The 17,797-nt window shown below is 33.3% G+C and overlaps 1 protein-coding gene across 1 annotated transcript in view; it reads right to left on the minus strand.

Annotated features, from left to right (window-relative positions):
- Positions 1-16,867, minus strand: part of LOC133205877 (metabotropic glutamate receptor-like) — a 35,024-nt gene extending 18,157 nt beyond the window's left edge. Inside the window, exons 1-3 of the mRNA XM_061341764.1 lie at positions 15,930-16,867; positions 11,152-11,457; positions 3,712-3,800 (exon numbers count right to left, since the gene is read on the minus strand). Coding sequence (XP_061197748.1) covers positions 3,712-3,800; positions 11,152-11,457; positions 15,930-16,767 — 1,233 coding nt within the window. The 5' untranslated portion in view covers positions 16,768-16,867. The remainder of the gene's footprint in view (positions 1-3,711; positions 3,801-11,151; positions 11,458-15,929) is intronic.
- Between the last annotated feature and the right edge of the window lie 930 nt (positions 16,868-17,797).

Genomic DNA, 17,797 nt, shown 5'->3' on the forward strand with positions numbered 1-17,797 from the left:
GAGGATTCTTTTTCATCTGGAACAAAATCTGGTTTATGGAACTATAAGTCTTCTAAGATTCAACGTTATTCAATCTTCTAATTTGTTTGACAGAATGTTAAACAATACAGAGATTGCCCAGTAATATTCCAATATTCATTCGGTATAATGTAACAGGTTTGCCATGGGGCAGACTTAATTCATGACACGGAAAGTCCTCCTAATGCATTGAAGGATTCGAGTTTCAAAGGCAGCTTGCGTTTCTCGGAATACCAGTCTGTGATTGATTCGTAAATGAATTAGTTTCACTATTCTGTGTAAAACTTGCTATTTCTACAGGTTTTTGACGGCTGCGCAAACAGGGACTGACATTGAATATAGGCCTGACTTATTACGGAGTATTGACAGGCAAGGAGATTGTTTGGGAACGTATTCTGATATGTTTTATTGTCAAAAAAATTCTCATTTCCTGTCCAAATGTGAGAACGTTTTACAGCTGATGTACGGCGTCACGGTGTTAAATGCGGAGGACTACTGAAATATGGATATGTCATATTGTGTTCGTGTCCACCGACTGATATAGAAGAAAATAAATGTGTTCGCATACTAAAAACAAATTTTGCTAATGTCTAACTATATAGTCTAAGATTGCTTGACAAATTCTGCTTTTTTGACAGAAATACATAGATCACCAAAAGCTTGAACAGTATCTGATTTTATGTTCATTCTTAAGTAATTTATCATTCAAGTTAAATTCAAAATCAAATATTGATAGAAACTGCCTCTTCGCAAGCATAAAGGAAACGTGTTAATCTAATAGATAATAACAGCTTAAGAACTGAGAAATTCTTCAATTTATGCCTATTTAATTTGCCATATTGGAACAATAACAAACGAAACAAATAAAACAGATAAGCTGATTAATGTGTAGGTGGCGTTACTTTCTAAAAAAAAAAAGCAAAACAAAATCATGAGCATTCAGATATACATGAATTCAATGTGTGTAGAATTTATTTTATTTTATACACTAGATGAAATCCCGCGAAAGAGCGGGGAATTGAATTTTTACCACTGCTGACGGAATAATTCCAGTAATGTATCATAGTTTCTACGGACAATTAATTACAGGTATATTGCAGGAAGAAATATTTCATTGAAAATCCCACAGTTGGTTTAGAAGCAGAAGTAGATATAACACTCCCCAATCGGGTCACCTCGTCCTTTTCCGTCGCACGCCAGAAAAAAGCATGCGACGGAAAAGGGCGAGGTGATCCGACCCCCCCCCCCCCTTTGGTCTATTTTTTTAACTTTAAAATCTCAATTTCACTATAATAGTTAATTGACGTTTTCTCTTTACATATTAGCAACTTTATTTTGATACCTGATGTATCATGTTATACGTATTTTATTTCGAGGGTGCTCAGGATAAAAGAAGTGAATGTGCACATTTTAAAAATTGATTAAAGCATATTTTTTTAAAAGCTTATTCATCCATAAAACCGTATTCATCATGTTCATTAACCGACATTTTCTCTTTTGCAAGTTTATTGTTACTATATATATATATATATATATATATATATATATATATATATATATATATATATATATATATATATATATATATATATATATATATATATATATATATATATATATATATATAAATTTGTACTTCGGGTCCGTTGCAACGATGCTCTCAGTGGCGAATATTTCACTGTTTTACTAGTAAACTTACAGTCTTTCGATATATAAAGAACTACGCACGGTAACTCCCGATTCCCGCCTACATTTTACAACCATTTAATTCAATATTGATGAAAATTTGGCCATAAAATCTTTGTTTAATACAAAGAACAGTTCAATGGTAATTGATTAATTATTTTAATTCCAGTGCTAAATAGTAAAATATCCCTAATTCCAGCTCTTGAAATAAGGGGGGTAGACGATATTTTCCACTGAAATCGGGCTATAAAGCATCACCATATTCTGAAATAGTCCTGAATATGAATAAATGTTTCTTAAATCTTTTCTTATGTGTTATGCATATAAAATTAAGCATATATATTAGTAAAATATAATGTTTCAGTTGTAAAGCACTTGGAAATTGCTGAAAAAATAAACATTTTTGTCGTTTTTTGTATATAAACATATGTTCCCCCCCGTGAAACACAAAAAGCTTTGGTATGAATTTGTGAAATGACAGTCCATATTACCCGTAAAAAGGAATTTTTGTTTCACGGGGGGGAAAGATGTTTTAAAAATATTTTCCGTTTTCCGTTGATTTCTATAGTGAAAAACACGAGTTTTACCAAAATTTTAGAGTTATCTCTCGTTGTTTTCCCAAAGAAGTAATGTTTTATGAAAATCCATATAAATATCAATATAAATATTAAAATTCATTCGAATATCTTAACTTTTGAAAATTGACTTGGAGGTAGGCGGGAGAACAATACTATCGTTCGTAGTTCTTTATCCAAATTGCTTTACGTGTTACCATTATTTCCATGTCCATTCACATTGAAAACATTTTTATATCCATGTTGTGATATAATAATGCCTCGTTTTTCTTTTAACATCGGGTTCAATGCCATCTAATGTTCTAGAAATTTATGTGAAGAGCTAGACGCATAAAACTAAGATCGGATACTGGCGAAAACGATTTGCACATTTTGATTTTTAATAAATAATCAAAACTAATTTCTTCTGTATAGTGTAAATCAAGTTTTCACTGAATAATTCATTAATGACGTGCTACCAAATAATTAAACGCTTGCTTGTCGTCAGTTTCATTAAAAATTGCCAGTAACTTAGATACGCCGACCATAACCACCACCGTACTCTCTTTTTGCTATTTCACGACTGTTTATCGAAAATGAAAGTAGACTTTGAATTAAATTTACGATTAGTATGCGAATGAAATCTGAATATAGTTTACGGACATCATCTCATATCTAGTGGAATAATAGGGGATTAAGTATGAACTATGGTGCAGGCGTTTCGAAGTTTATTTGCAAAATTTATTAATTTATACGTACAGATACATAAACATTAAAGTGATGACAAATGACATATCCAGGAAACATTTTTAAAGGCCAACTTGCAGAGAGGTAAAATGTTATCTAACAATTGATCTTAAATTGAATTTTTATGGAAGTGTTTTTCAATATTTCAGGCATAGATTGAAGAAATGTGTCATTTTCTATAAAAAAAAAAAAAACTTGGTTCCCTGAACTCCTCTTACATTTTCACAGTAGCCCAATAATATTTTAGAATAAGTCTGGAGTGTCCTGTAGATGTGCATTTAGGGTTTGAAATTTTGATTTCCACCCTCGGGGCGATTTTGGGTGGAAAACCGACTTTTTTGTAAAATATAGAATTATTTTGGTTTCTTCCCTTGTTACCCATATATGAAGGTGAGTACATTTCAAGGCAAACACCTACGTCCAGGTATTACTGTTTTATGACAGCATCTAGTTATCACCGATTCATACTTGCAAAAAAAAGTGTTTTACATGTATACACGAACGAATTCTACAGTGTATTTAAATACTATTATACTAAATAGTAATGCTTGCACATACATGTATTTGGTGACATAAGAGGGGGCTTAGGCCCCAAACACCCCTCACCCTTAAATCTCCCAGTGGCCTCCTTTGTTAGTAACTTTAAGAGTCTTACCTGTGGAATTTTAAAAAGCTTTAGCAGATTTGCTACTTGTATTGAAGTCACACTAGATGGCGCTCCAATCACCCCAGGAATAATCGGATCTGATCCGTCGTGACACTTGTACTCGGATCCTCCTATGTTTGCTATTGAGCCTGGACAAAATGTAAAATTTAATTTAAAAAAAATTATCTGATGGTGCATAAAACAAAAGATACATGAACTAATAAGGGATTTCAACGCATATTCGAATATCCATCCAATGACTTGATATGCGAGTGTTTATTCATAAGTCGAATATTCGGGGAGTTTTCTTTCAGATACACAAAAAATGATTTCCAAGATAAATTTCACTAGAATAGTAGAAAAATCAACCCTCTTTTTATTTACTTAATCCAGCGATCAATTTTGATCAGCCGACTCCTTTCACTTCTCAATTCATTTAAATCTAGTAAATCATTTCCTTTTGAGTTATGTGTTCCAGAAGAATAATTTTGTCCCCGAATGTTGAGGTTTTCCAGTGTACAATGCATGTTTTTTCCCATATTGTTGACATCACCAGATACTTATATACAACCTTTTCTTCTTTACATGTTGACATCGCAATTTTGACAATATTTTAAGAGGGGTGGTACATGTTAATAACGTGAAGAGTGTAATTATAAAAATAAATTTCAATTAATCAATGAATAACGTTTTTATTACATTGAATCATTCTGTATAATTAATTGACAAGGGCTCAATTTCAGAATAAATACATGAATTATATGTACATGATTGTCTCAGGTTGTGCATATTCATATTAAAAATCATTATCGGAAAATTAGTTATTTAGATTATGTTGGGCAGATATATAGTAAATACGAGTATTTAAATATGATTGGTATACAGAAATCTTGCCCTTGGTAAGACGATTGGTTCATTATTTGGAGTTTCTAAAAAATATTTTATATTTTTTAAAATGAGGATTTGTTTGTATACACTTAAAAGTATATTTATTTCAGACATTGACAGATATGAAATATATTGTACAATTAAACGTCTGAACCCAAGTTTACTTCCAAATACCGACCAAAATATGCCATGAGGGTATTATGAAGGAATTTATTAATAAATTTAATCAGAATTAATTTATTTTATCGAAAATTCGAATATATTCGAATACTCTTTTTGAATGTTCGACAATTTGATTATCGACAATTTTGACATCCCTAAAAAATAACAAACATGATTCAATCTTACAGTGATTTCTTGATTTGAAAAAAAAAATCCCTATTTAAAATTTATGTTCAGAATGATTAAATTATATGAGCTGTGACGAGTGCTGCAAACGAAAAACCCTGAGTTGAATATTTATTGAGCGAAAGTCATTCATTTATTAAGTTTTGACATTATTATTCTACATGAAGTAACCACCGTTGTTTCATGAATTGGTTCCAATACTTTTTCTGACGTTTGTAATATATTTTTTTTGCAAGGAAATAAAAAGAAATGTGCAGATAGACAGCCACAACATAGTATGAAATAGTAGAACAGTGCCTCGAGTCATTTTTTCAATATCTGGCATGGCTTTCCTGGGAAAAAAAGTGTACATTCAGCTTAGAGGTAAAAATCGAATTAAGTCCGTTAATGACTTTTCTAAGCCTCTCTTGCTTTCCTGAGTGTTTGGGCACTTAAGATCCATTTTAAAAAGCTTTGTGGATTTTTCAGAATTTGCAGTTAACGATGTTGATTGGTTTTCTTGTGTTGCAATGTAACAACCAAATCGAACCTTCAAGAAAATTCGACAACTTGTATGGTGATCTTGTTATCATTGTGTTTTGAATCATAAATATGCCTATAATATTTTTTATTTGTTTGTTTACTCGTTCTTTTTATATATATATTTTTTCATAAGCAATAATCAACAGCAGCTAGGGGTTTTGATCTAAAAGAAAAGCCCTGAAGTGAGAGAACCACGTGATACTGGGCTAGTATAGTTCTTTCGTAGACATTTAATATTCTCTGACCGTTCACGGTAGCTCAGTCGGTAGAGCGCTCGCTCCGTGATCGTGAGTTCGTATCTCGATCGGCCGCGACTGACCTAAGTCGATAAAAAATGGGTAGCAACTGTTCCTTCGCCAAGCGCTCGGCACTTTGAAATGAAAGTTGGGGGTCCTTCGGATGAGACCTTAAAAAACCGAGGCCCCGTGTCACGGCAGGCGTTGGCACGATAAAGATCCCTCACTGCTCAATGGCCCTGAGTGCCGAGTAAAGGTCAAAATTTGAAGCCCTTCACCGGTATATGGTGACGTCTCTATATGAGTGAAAAATTCTCGAACATGACGTAAAACAACATACAATCAATCAATTAACATTCGCTGCTTAAATATTTTCATGACTAAAGGTAAATTTGAAGTCGTTAGAGAAAATGGTTTGTCTTGTACATAGAAAACATGACATTAGATGACCACCTTATAGATGAGCATGGAATACTAATAAAAGAGCATGATGTATGCGTGTTTTTATAGAACAAACTTCCACTATAAATTTAGGACAAAGAAATGCATATATTTTATATGCCTAAAATGGAAAAAAAACAAGAGCCGTAATATAATTTTATTTTTTGTATATTTTTTAATGAACCCACTTCTACACAAAATGCCATGTTTAGCTGTATTTATCTCTTACGTTTCAAATTAATTTTTGTTTGTTTGTTTGTTTGTTTTTTTCGGTTTCCTCTTTAACATTACAATTGGGTTGAAGAGCAGTTTAGAGAAAATTGTCGACTTCTATTCTTATCAATTTTGATTTTAAAAAAAAGATACAAGTAGTAAAAGCAGTATACACGTACCCAGATCAAAAACTAAAAGAAGTATCACTGTATGTGAGTAGAGTGTGTAATCTTAAATATGTGAACTCCTGTGGAAGAAACTGAATGCCAGTGTATCGATTACAGACAGAGTCTGTCGTTTACATGGAGATATTGATGTTATCAGTATAACGGGGAACATGCAATTATCACGGTAGATGACCACCAATATGTCCAATTTTTACTCCCCAAGATACTATATAATATAGGGAGTTTCTGATATCATTTTCAAGCCTGTGGTAATCTCTTCAATTTCAAGTTTAAAAATTAACAAAACTAGAGGTACTGTAAGCACCCCCGATCCCGTACGAGTACATTGGCATAGCCCATTTTCTGCTATGAGAAACCCCAATTATCTGTCCGATCAGAACATAAAATAGGAGGTGCACGATAGCACTATAGATTCTCTGAAAGCCTCTTTATATTTTATTCAGGGGTATAGGAGTTGCGGATAAGAGATGGGTACCCGCAAGTGTTGCTGGCGTACGGACAGATAGACGGACACCCCCAATTCTCAAGCGGGGGTATAATAAAAGTAAGAGGTCAATTATCTCGAGATTACATGAAATTCCGAAACATGTAGTTGGGTCAACCTTCAAGTTATGTAATTATTTATGTTTTTTTTAACTTATGTTTTATGTAAATACAGAAATCCATTTGATCCTTACGATTTATATTACGGGTGAATCAAGTCCGTTTTACGAAAGCATTCGTAAGCAAAGAATTTCATGAGCTTTATTTAAAAAAAATAAGGTCGGATTTTATCGTAGGTTTTCACATAAGACTTTCTTTTCTGAAAAAGGTAAACAGACTACCAAATTACCACCATGAATTTCAGAGACTATTGTTTTTTGTTCCGACTTCCATAACAGGGCATTGCTCTTAGAGTGTAATAATCAGCCTATATTGGAAGTGATTTCTTTATTGCAAAACCTGAAGAGGACTTAATAAAACTGCAAGTAGTTTGCAATTGAATCGTGTATTTTATTTTCGGGACCTTACTTCGGCAAGTGAATGGATGTCAGCAATATGTAGCGGAAATGTGAGAATTAATGAGAGTAATCTCACACGGAATAAAACAAAAGAAGATCAGAAAAAAATCATTATTACGGAAAGCAAACCTCTTTTTGTGCCTTTAGGAAAATTAGTTGACAAGAAAGCATGGTCAATAACAAACGATATCACTTCATGTCAATATGGGATGTTTTTTCGATAGAAGTACGTGTATAGTCAGTCACGACCATGTTTGAAGGATGTAATATTTGGTACGGCGAGTTTGCAAGAACTGCATATATAATACAAGTATAAACTTCTTTTTAAAAGCTTTGCCGTCTTTAGGAACAACCGTAAACATTACTAATAAAGTGACCTAAACGTATATACCAGGCCCTATTACAGTGTATTCTTATTTTTATTTCACAGTTCCCTTTCTCAAATGAAATTCGTTTCAGTTTTAAATACTTTTAACATTCCAGTGAACGGAAGTGAATTTGAATAACCGTACCTATACTGGATTCCGAAAATTTAAAAAGGTTCAGTAATTTTTCTACCAAGCCCTTGTCTTTACTTCTCACAAAAATTAAAATAGCTTAGAACGTACGAGAACGTACACTGCTACAAGATATTCAAGAAGTGGCGGTGCAACTCGAATAAGGATTCTCAAAAACTTCAAAGAACTTTCTGAAAATTTGAAATCACAATTCCCCCTAAAATTAATAATATCTCAAGGATTGGCTTTTCATGACTTCATACAACCATTTCTATCGAAAAATTAAAGACCAGGGTTTTTTTCCCATCTGCTACTTCAATAAAAGTAGACATGACTAGAAAATTTTCAGATCTTGTAACTGTTCATCTACAAAATATTTGTAATTTATTAAAAATCATTTTAATTCTACACACAAATACTCTGAAGTTGGTATTATTAGATTCTAAAAAATTTCCTTCACATCATTTATGTAGTTCTTATATAGGGACCAGATCTTCCAATAATCTGTTGGAATTCCAATGACCATAAATTGTGCTCTTTGTTTTATTATTTCTTGTAAGGCATATTTTTTTACAAAAAGAAAAAAAACTCTGTATGAAAAGAAGAAAACTCATGCTGTGGCCTTCATTTCGATATTTAGAGATATCAACGACGTTTTATCAATTTTTAAAAGTTATTATCATCCATTTCATTTGTTGAATCGATATATCCCAGTGAAGTTGAAATAAGAAATTACAGAGTCTGCCACATCTGTTTCATATAAGATGTTTCACTGACTATAGGCGTTAATTACATGTACCAGCTTACAACTAAACGATAACACAAAAGGGATTTCAGCGTTTCCATTGTCAACCTTCCTTTTTATGACGTCATATGCAACTATCACCTGCATATGATGTTCTCCCAACTGAGTTGGTACGCAAGAACATAACGTTCCGAGTAGAACTGGTTTTTAAACAGAGGCAAACTACTTACAAATAAGTAGAAAATAATTTGATAAGAAGAAAATAATTTCATGTTACACGGTTTTCAGCAATCTCGTTTAAATTCTATGGTCGGTATGGTGACCTTATTAGCAAATACAACATACCGTTGAGTCGAGTTTTGATTGAACTGTTTCATGTCAATTGTTAAGGTCATTGGTTTTATTTTACTATTTTTACTTTACCTGATTAATACAGAAGCTCACGCCGGGTGTGACCAATCGACATGGAATGCTTGTAAAATCTTGGCACCTGATCACACCTTGATGTTTCCAGAGGTCAGTGCTTTTTGCCTTGTTCACGATTCTTATTGTTAACAAGGTTTTTTTTTTTAGATTGATAACGTTATCTTCACCTTTTTCATTATATACATTACTTCAGTTTTGGCAACAGGATCATGAAGCAGTTCTATTGTAGCAAATATCATTAAAAATTGTCAGATTATAATATTTTTTTTATGAAGCCCGGGACGACTGCTTTACAATCCTAGGATTGCATTTCTCCAATAGCTTTTTTCCCAGACAAACAAAAGACAATGCAATGAAAAAAAAAACAACAGAATTTTAACGTTTGCATGCAAAAAAGAACACCTGTTTATTATGAAAATAAAGAACCTTTTTTCAAATACTATAGATGTCGCAAAAAGTTAGAGTGTAAATTTCATTTATTGCATATTTCTTTTGTTTGTTTGCTGGTCTAACTAGATCGTATCTAAGACGATAGTTGCTTTATACGACATGAAATTTGTAGTTGAGAAAAAAAACGTACTGATTCTTACTTACAGTTTCAATTTTTTAAATATATTCATATTAATATAGATGAAAACATAGCAAAATATAACTTTATTGTACTCGTTCTTGTCAACATTGATCAAATATATTTTCCCCGAAAAGAAATAGCAAAAACGCAATTAAGCAGTCCCCAGAAGGATGCATTCCGTAATAAGTCGACGTATTTGAACATCCTCTTTCCCATGATTCTCTGTTTTCTGAACTTACTACAAGAATAAATGGTATTGACATGATGTTAAAATGATAGAAATGTGATTCCTTCATTAGGACTATGTCACTTTTCTATTCTTCCAATAATACCGATCTTGACTATGCTAACAATTACGTACATTAAGTAATATCTATAAGAAATTCTCCAAAAATCAATTAATTACCGAAAGTTGCCTTTTTGAAACCGAGAGAGCTATTGGACAGAATTGATTTAAGGCAGTTCATTCTCTAATTGTTTCATCAACATGTCGCTACCACTCTGAGGCCTTTAAGATGATCATTTTCCTATCACAATGGATCAAAACCTAAGTTGATTTTCGGAGCCGCTGTAATTGATGAAACTGGAATTAATAACACGGCTCCATTAGGGGGATTCTCTGGTAAACTCTTTTCCGGCTTTGAACCGTCTTTCCTGACTTTTTTTTTTTTTTTTTGCATTGCGTCCAAATAGAAAAATCTGATTTTTCACTTAAGATTCAAACTGAGTGATGTCGAGATTCAAAAATAAAGAGCAAAAAAGTGTGGTAAATATTGAAGTCATTAAACAGTAAATATAAAATGGAAGGAATTGTTCATGCATTGTGTTAGTAATGTTGTAAATTCAAAAATGTAACTACTTCTAGGTAAAATTCACACTAGTTAAAGTGATCTTACGTCGTGAAATGGTTTACCTGTAATAGGATTCAATTCAAAATTAGAACTAAAAGAACTTGAGTGATTGTCAATCGATACTTTCAGTTTTCCTGGTATTACTATGGTTCTGAATGAATACAACATGCACTTTCGTAAAACAGAGTTTGTTATACCCTGGGACATCTATAACGTTCTATGATTGGGGATCTCTTTGCATTTTTTTTTTTTTTTTTTTTTTTTTGAGAAGCATTGTATTGAAAGACATCATCATTTACTTCAAATCTTCCCATTTACTGGAAAGTTTTTAAAGCTTAGTTTCCTGGGGAAAATAAAAATTTCAAATCATTCCAATGCACGCACTGCAATATTACAATTAACAATACAAAAATAATATGAAAATCAGTTCTCTCAAGATATGAAATGAAAAGTTTCCTGAATAGATGAAAATGGCATTTTCAAAGATCAGAAAATGATAATTATACAAGTGTGCAATTATTTTTTGTGTCTTTTAGTCAATTTCGACTATTTTTAAACTAAATATCTTTTTACCTCGGATGAAGTCCACTGCCTGCTCTAAACCATAAATATCTCTATCACAGTCATCTTTAGCCAGTACCCCTAAGGTTACCCCCGGGAGAAGCTTTTGGTTGGCGTTGATGATATCCAGGGTGTACAACATGGTCTCTAAGGCTTGTATCCCGCCCTGGGGCATGATGGGACCACAAATTTTATCCTCACTCCTTTCATGCACCATATGCAGTGCCCCTAATACCAGGTCGCCATCCACATGCACCGCTTTGTCCCTCTCCGGCCAAGAATAATTTCCATGTGCACCCACCACCGTAAGCTGCGACTCTTTGCCAAAGGAACTAAGAGTTTTCAGGCTTTGTGTTGTAATTACGAAATGAAAAATTAGCAGCTGACAAAGATCCATCTTCAGAGCCATTAATTTTACTTCAGTATCAGTTTGTTGGTCTGAGTATGGAGAAGATTTACTAATTTCCTCAAGTATCCTGCAATTCACTTGGGTAAGTAATTCTTCAGAGACTCGGAAAACAGTATCGACTACATGTTATCAATTTATTTCTCGTGTTCATCTAAATTAATATTTCCATAAGATCTTACATCGACAGCAGAAGCCAATTCTGCGGACCTTTAAGAGCAAGGGCTCTATCGTTATCATCAAGTGTCCAAAAACAGATATGTAAGAAGGATCACGTGACTCACAAAAAACACGCCTTCCTGTGGAGCCGAAACGGAAATCCGATGGTCAATTTGTGGACAAGGTTTCTTTCGAGACATTGGTAATTTTTTAAGGAAATACTATTTAAAATGAAAACAAGCAGTCCAGTAATAAGTATCAAAGTGAATGACAATTTTACTGACAAATAGTATGTTTTGACGAATGTTTTATTTGTTTCTGAAAATTAACATGTCATTTCAGTTTTCATTGGTTAAAAAATAATCTATCTTTTCAGAAATAAGTCAAAGCGCTTTTGAAAGATTTTTTTTAGTTTAGTGTCCCCATTTAGTTTAATGTTCTCATTAAATAAAAGAAGAATACCAATATCCGTGATATGAGTACTTAGCATATTTTTTTTTTTTACATAATGGTTTACTTTTTCTCCCTTATAATTGTAGCGGGTATTCCCGGCAATGATGGAAAACACACTTGTAGCTTTTTAAATTTTACATTTTATTATGGTGACATGTCTAGTTGATGATAAATGGATAATGGAAAATGGACTAATGGAATAATGGAAAATGGATATGTCCTGCAATATACAAATTGCGTCATAAAAATATGTACAAACAATATATCAATTATCTAATATTCTGATCATAAAAATATAACAAATTATCTGTCTTCCCTTTAACAATTAATTATCATATTTATCAATTTAATTCGATATGTTCTATTTAAGGGAGTTAACTCTTACAACATAATTACTCTTAACAGTCTTGTGAAGAGTTATCTTTCTTTTATGTTTCTGTACAAATCATAAAATATATATATATACAGATAGACATACCAATTTATGGAACTGAACTTTCTCCAAAGCAATAATTTATTTTCTTTACTTATGATGTTACCTATGTACAATAAATAAAATAATCAGGATTTGTTCTTTACAAATACCTTTCTCATAACCAATATATATTTAAATTAGTTTATCAAAATATTCACATCAAAATATTTCTAGGTATATATACAAATTAATTAATAAGAAAACTCCATCAGATTTATCTACATCTGATTATACAGACAGATAATTCAATATGTTAACATTTAAAAGTGAAATATTCTGTTTTCCACCTATTTCACATAAATTATGGAAAACATATCTTAAGGCATAAAAAGATAAAAACTTACATTTTTAGGAACTGTCTTAGGTCTTTGAATAAAGTAAGTTAGCAGCAATATAACTATGTCTTCTCCATTCTAAATCTTGAGCTAATTCTGAATAAAACTCAGTACCCCACAAAGACTAAACTTTCAACCAATGAAATCTAACCATTTCAAACTCTGACCAATAGATGTGTGTGTGGTCATGTAAAAGTATATGTACAGGTGTGGATCCAAAAGGGGTGTATAACTATGTCACTAAATACCCATGTTAGTACAGAATGAAAAGAATGAAACTTTAATAGAAAGCTTATCATTTATGCATTTATAACATATTTAATAGTTTATTTAGTTTATTTAATTTATATTTAATATTTAAAATCATTTCAACTTTTATAATTCTTAATAAAAGTACCTCTACTACATAATGTCTTCTCCTATTGTAATTCGCGTGATTATACAAATAGATTTAATTTTTTGAATTACTGAATTTTCCATCCCTTAAAAATCTAGGAAATTCATTCTCAATATTTAAGTTGAGCCAATCTATAAAACGCAATAGCCGTGCGTTAATAAGTGTTGTCTAAGGCAGGCGCGCAGCCAGGCGTACGTTTGTACGCACAAACGTCCAGATCATTTCTGGAAAAAAAGGAGAGAGAGAGAGAGAGAGAGAGGCAGGCTTAATTTCCATGTATGCCTGTATGCTCTTAAGCATACACATCATTTTGCAAAAAATAAATGAATCAATAAATAAATAATTTTAAAATAAAAAAAAAACACTTAGAAACAAGTTAGAATAACGATAAAAAATAAATGAAAATGAACAGAATCAGTTTTATGGAAAAATACGATAGTATACACCTCTCTGAAATCATTAGATTTTCCCGGACTTTGGTTTATAGAATATTGCTGAGTTTTTTTTTTATAAGTGCACTACATTTTAATATTGACTTTCCGGTTACACAAAAACAGAACAGACCTCGAATATGGCTGCATAGCAAACTTATAAAGTGTTAAAAAATACGATCAGGAGGGTCGAATATGCATGCACATCGAAATCGTCGAAAATTCACTAGCTTCCGGGGGCTCCGTATTGAACGCATTGGGGGTCTTAAGGCGGTCCCCAAATAGGGCTGAGTCAATATTTCAATACATCGATACGTACTGATAATCAAGAATGTATCGTACCGAAAAAATAACTTCCAATACGTATCAGGCAGGCATTTTTTCTTATAATTCTGTGAAAAAGTAGGGAATTTCAATCACCAGAGAATATATTTAAGTATTTTGAATTAAAATTGATCAATAATGATATAAACATTATTTTAACATGTTGGTTTTACAGTCTTTAAAAGTTTGATTTTGAAGTGTATATTGTAATGACAGTGAGACATGAACTTGAAATGGTAATTATAAAACAGTTTTTATAAAATTTATGCATTAAATTATTTACAAGAGTTTTGATTGATTTGTTAAAGAATCCAATATATTGCATATCGCTTTATAAAATATTGTATCTTATCATATCGAATTTTTTGCTTAATACACAGCCCTGTTCCCAAACCCTATTCGGGGGTCCACATCAAAGGTACCCGGGCTACGCCTCTGAAAGATTTTTCCGTTTTTTCCGATCATGACAAGGAGCACATGGTGGTGTGTGACCGGTAGGCAGGGGATGATCTGCTTGGCGGGGCTTGTTTTAAATTGAGACGTGAAATGTCTATTCGATGCATTATTCCATTTGTTTCAACTACTCGATTATTATTCAATATATATTTATTTGCCTACTAAGGGTACCAATTGCTCACCGTTATTAGCAGAACCTATTTTTGTATTCATATAAAGCAGAATTTATTCAAAATCTTTTACATGAGAAGAAAACACTTGCTGTGGCTTTCAGCTCGACATTTAGATATATCAACGACGTATTATCAATGGTTATTTCCATTCGTATGTCGACACGGTATATTCCATTTGAAATAAAAGATACCACAGAATCTGACACACCCGTTTCATATTTGGATATTTTACTAGAAAAAGATGTTAATGGTAACCTAACAACTACGCTTTATGATAAACGTGATGACTTTTAACTTTTCAATTGTCAACTTCCCTTTCTTATGCAGCAGTATACCATTATCACCTGCATACGAGGTTTACATCTCTCAGTTGATTCGATACGCAAGAGCATGCTCTACGTATGAACAATTTCTAAATCGAGGTAAGTTATTGACAAACAAGTTGATGAAACAAGAATATCAACAGTGTCGTTTAAAGTCATCATTTCGTAAGTTCTATGGTCGATACAATGACCTTGTCAACAAATACAATCTATCATTAAGTCTAATGCTGACTGACATTTTTCATACTAATTGTTAGACCAATATTTACACTGAATTGTCTACGGCTTTTCCCGTTATTTCCCGATCATAACAAGGAGCACACGGCGGATGTGACCGGTCGGCAGGGGATGCTCACTCCTCCATGGCACCTAATCCCACCTCCTATGTTTTAGAGGTCCGTGTTTGCTCTATTCCTGATTTATATTGTTTAAATGGACTTTTGAGCACGAATACTGTTCGTTATCTCCATATATTTCAATTGAACCTTGAGATAGAAAAATTTGTTTGAAGTAACGAGAAAACCATTACCTTTGTCTTCTTAATAACTTTATTTACAAATCGCAGACTTTGGCAGCTTGAGTAACAAAGAAATCACTTCAATTTGATGCATTTTCGTTGAAATTAACAAATATATAACAATCTGTAAAATATTTGATTTTATACTGGTCATTTTCTCGTTGTGACATCTTGTGGTCTTTTACAACACTGAGATGGTAATACCTCCCAGTTATAAATGTATGACTTTCGATATTCGACTTCCTTTGAACATAGCTGGTTCATTTTCTGTAGATTATTATCTAGTTCTCGCATTTGCAGGTGCGACTGTTTATGCATTATCAAATTGCTATTCTTACAACCCCGTGACTTGTATTCTGTGTCAAATCTAGCATCATGTGACCGTTTAATGTCAAGTGGGCCGAGCCAGGCCCCCAACGAAACGTCCTCACTGTTGAAAAGTTTTAGATATTTGGAGTTCGAAGACACATAATGAACAAGATCAGCAGAAAGAACATAACCGCCGCCAAGGGCGTACGGCAGGTACCGGTCACAAAGAATCCATTCTTTCTCTGCCCATTTTCCCGCCTTTTTCACGTGAGCCCTGCCGTCGAAAAATCCCCAGTAGAACCTCTCTTTGGGTTTCTTTTGTAGTTCATAGGCCAGACGATCGACTCTTACAAACGAGTCTTCGTCTGCTTTTATAAGATGGGTAAATTCAACATGTCTGTCCAGCCATTTGAAACTTTCTAGAAGTTTTAAAGTCAGTGTTTCATAACTATCGTTAACACTTTTAAGAAGAAGCAGGTCGGAGTGAATGAAGTTTTCCCTGTGTGTATTGCTGTGTTGTTGCGCTGAAAGAGACCCAGTACCAATCACGAACCTTAACAGCGTTGTCTTGGGTAGATCTCTTGCCCAAGTCTCACGGATCGTGTCTCTTCCCATCAAGTTATCGGGGGCAGACATGACCAGTACAACCTGTGGAAAGGAAAGATCGCGTGATGGCGCTAGTATGTGCCCGTTCCAGAATGCTTTGTTCTGTGCATCCCTAAGATCAGAGCGTGATATGCCGTAAGTGGGATCGTCACATGGCATGCTGCAAAACGCCAGGTAAAACAGCAGACTCATTGACAGAAATAGTCCACCAATAAGAATGGTCGTGGCGTGCTTGTTCAGCTTTCTTTCTACAGAAAGTGACATTGTGTTATTAACTAATTAATTTCACACACAACACAGAATTATCCAGCACACTTGTATTCAGCCATGGCGACTCTGAGCGTTTCAGAGTTTCCATCGTTTTTTTTTTCTGCAAAGAGAGCAAAACAATTCAAGTTGACCGTTTTCAGTGGTTTAAGTCCTACATTGTATTTCATCTTCACAATGTCAAGGCTTTGTGAATTCATCCTCTAAACCTGAGTAGAGGAACGATATCAGTCACAATACCTTGACATTGTGAAGATGCACAGGCACCTAACGAATGGATGGTGTAACACGTAGCCCCCCCCCCTTTTCTGAGAATTTTCAGTTATTAAGATACGATAACTTATCTAAAATACATGAATTCTTAACCCATCAAATCTATATTCCAATATTTAATACAATTTTCCGCTACTGTTAAGTTTCAGAGATTGGTCCTATAGTACGGTATATAAAAATACTAAACATGCTAAAGGTTGCCCTCTCCCGACTCAGGGTAAAAAAAAATTAGATCGGTAGGTAGGTTGGGAAATTTTTTCCCTATAAAAATTCAGTATACATATTAATAGGATATGAAAAGGAATGAAAAGAAAAAAATATCGTTTCAAGGAGGTTAACAAAAGTTTTGAGTCAGGCTATTTTTAGGCAGTTGGTAGGGAGAGGGCAAACAATTTTTTGAAACAAAATCTTAAAAACAAACAGGGGTCTCCGCTTCTCGAAAGATTTTCAATCTGCCGTGCAGCATTACCAATAGAATATATGAGAGAGGCAGATAAGGGCGATCCTGGATTCAATTTCCCCACTCACCTCCAAATGTGTGGTGACATTAGCTCAGGTTCCAACAAAAAATGTATCTATTAGGTGTATAGATTCACGCTTTTTCTTAGCATGCAGCATGCCAAAGAAAACATATTTTAATTGTAAAATAAAAAAACTTTTTCACTCAAATGTTTAAGATAATATAATATAATACATTTTACTCGTGTTCCTACTTACAATGTTTACAATGTGTCACATGGCTGCAGCAATTTTT

This window comes from Saccostrea echinata, unplaced genomic scaffold, assembly GCF_033153115.1.
Source record: "Saccostrea echinata isolate AGI-Se365-2 ecotype Australia unplaced genomic scaffold, CSIRO_AGI_Sech_v1 ptg000054l, whole genome shotgun sequence".
NCBI lineage: Eukaryota > Metazoa > Mollusca > Bivalvia > Ostreida > Ostreidae > Saccostrea > Saccostrea echinata.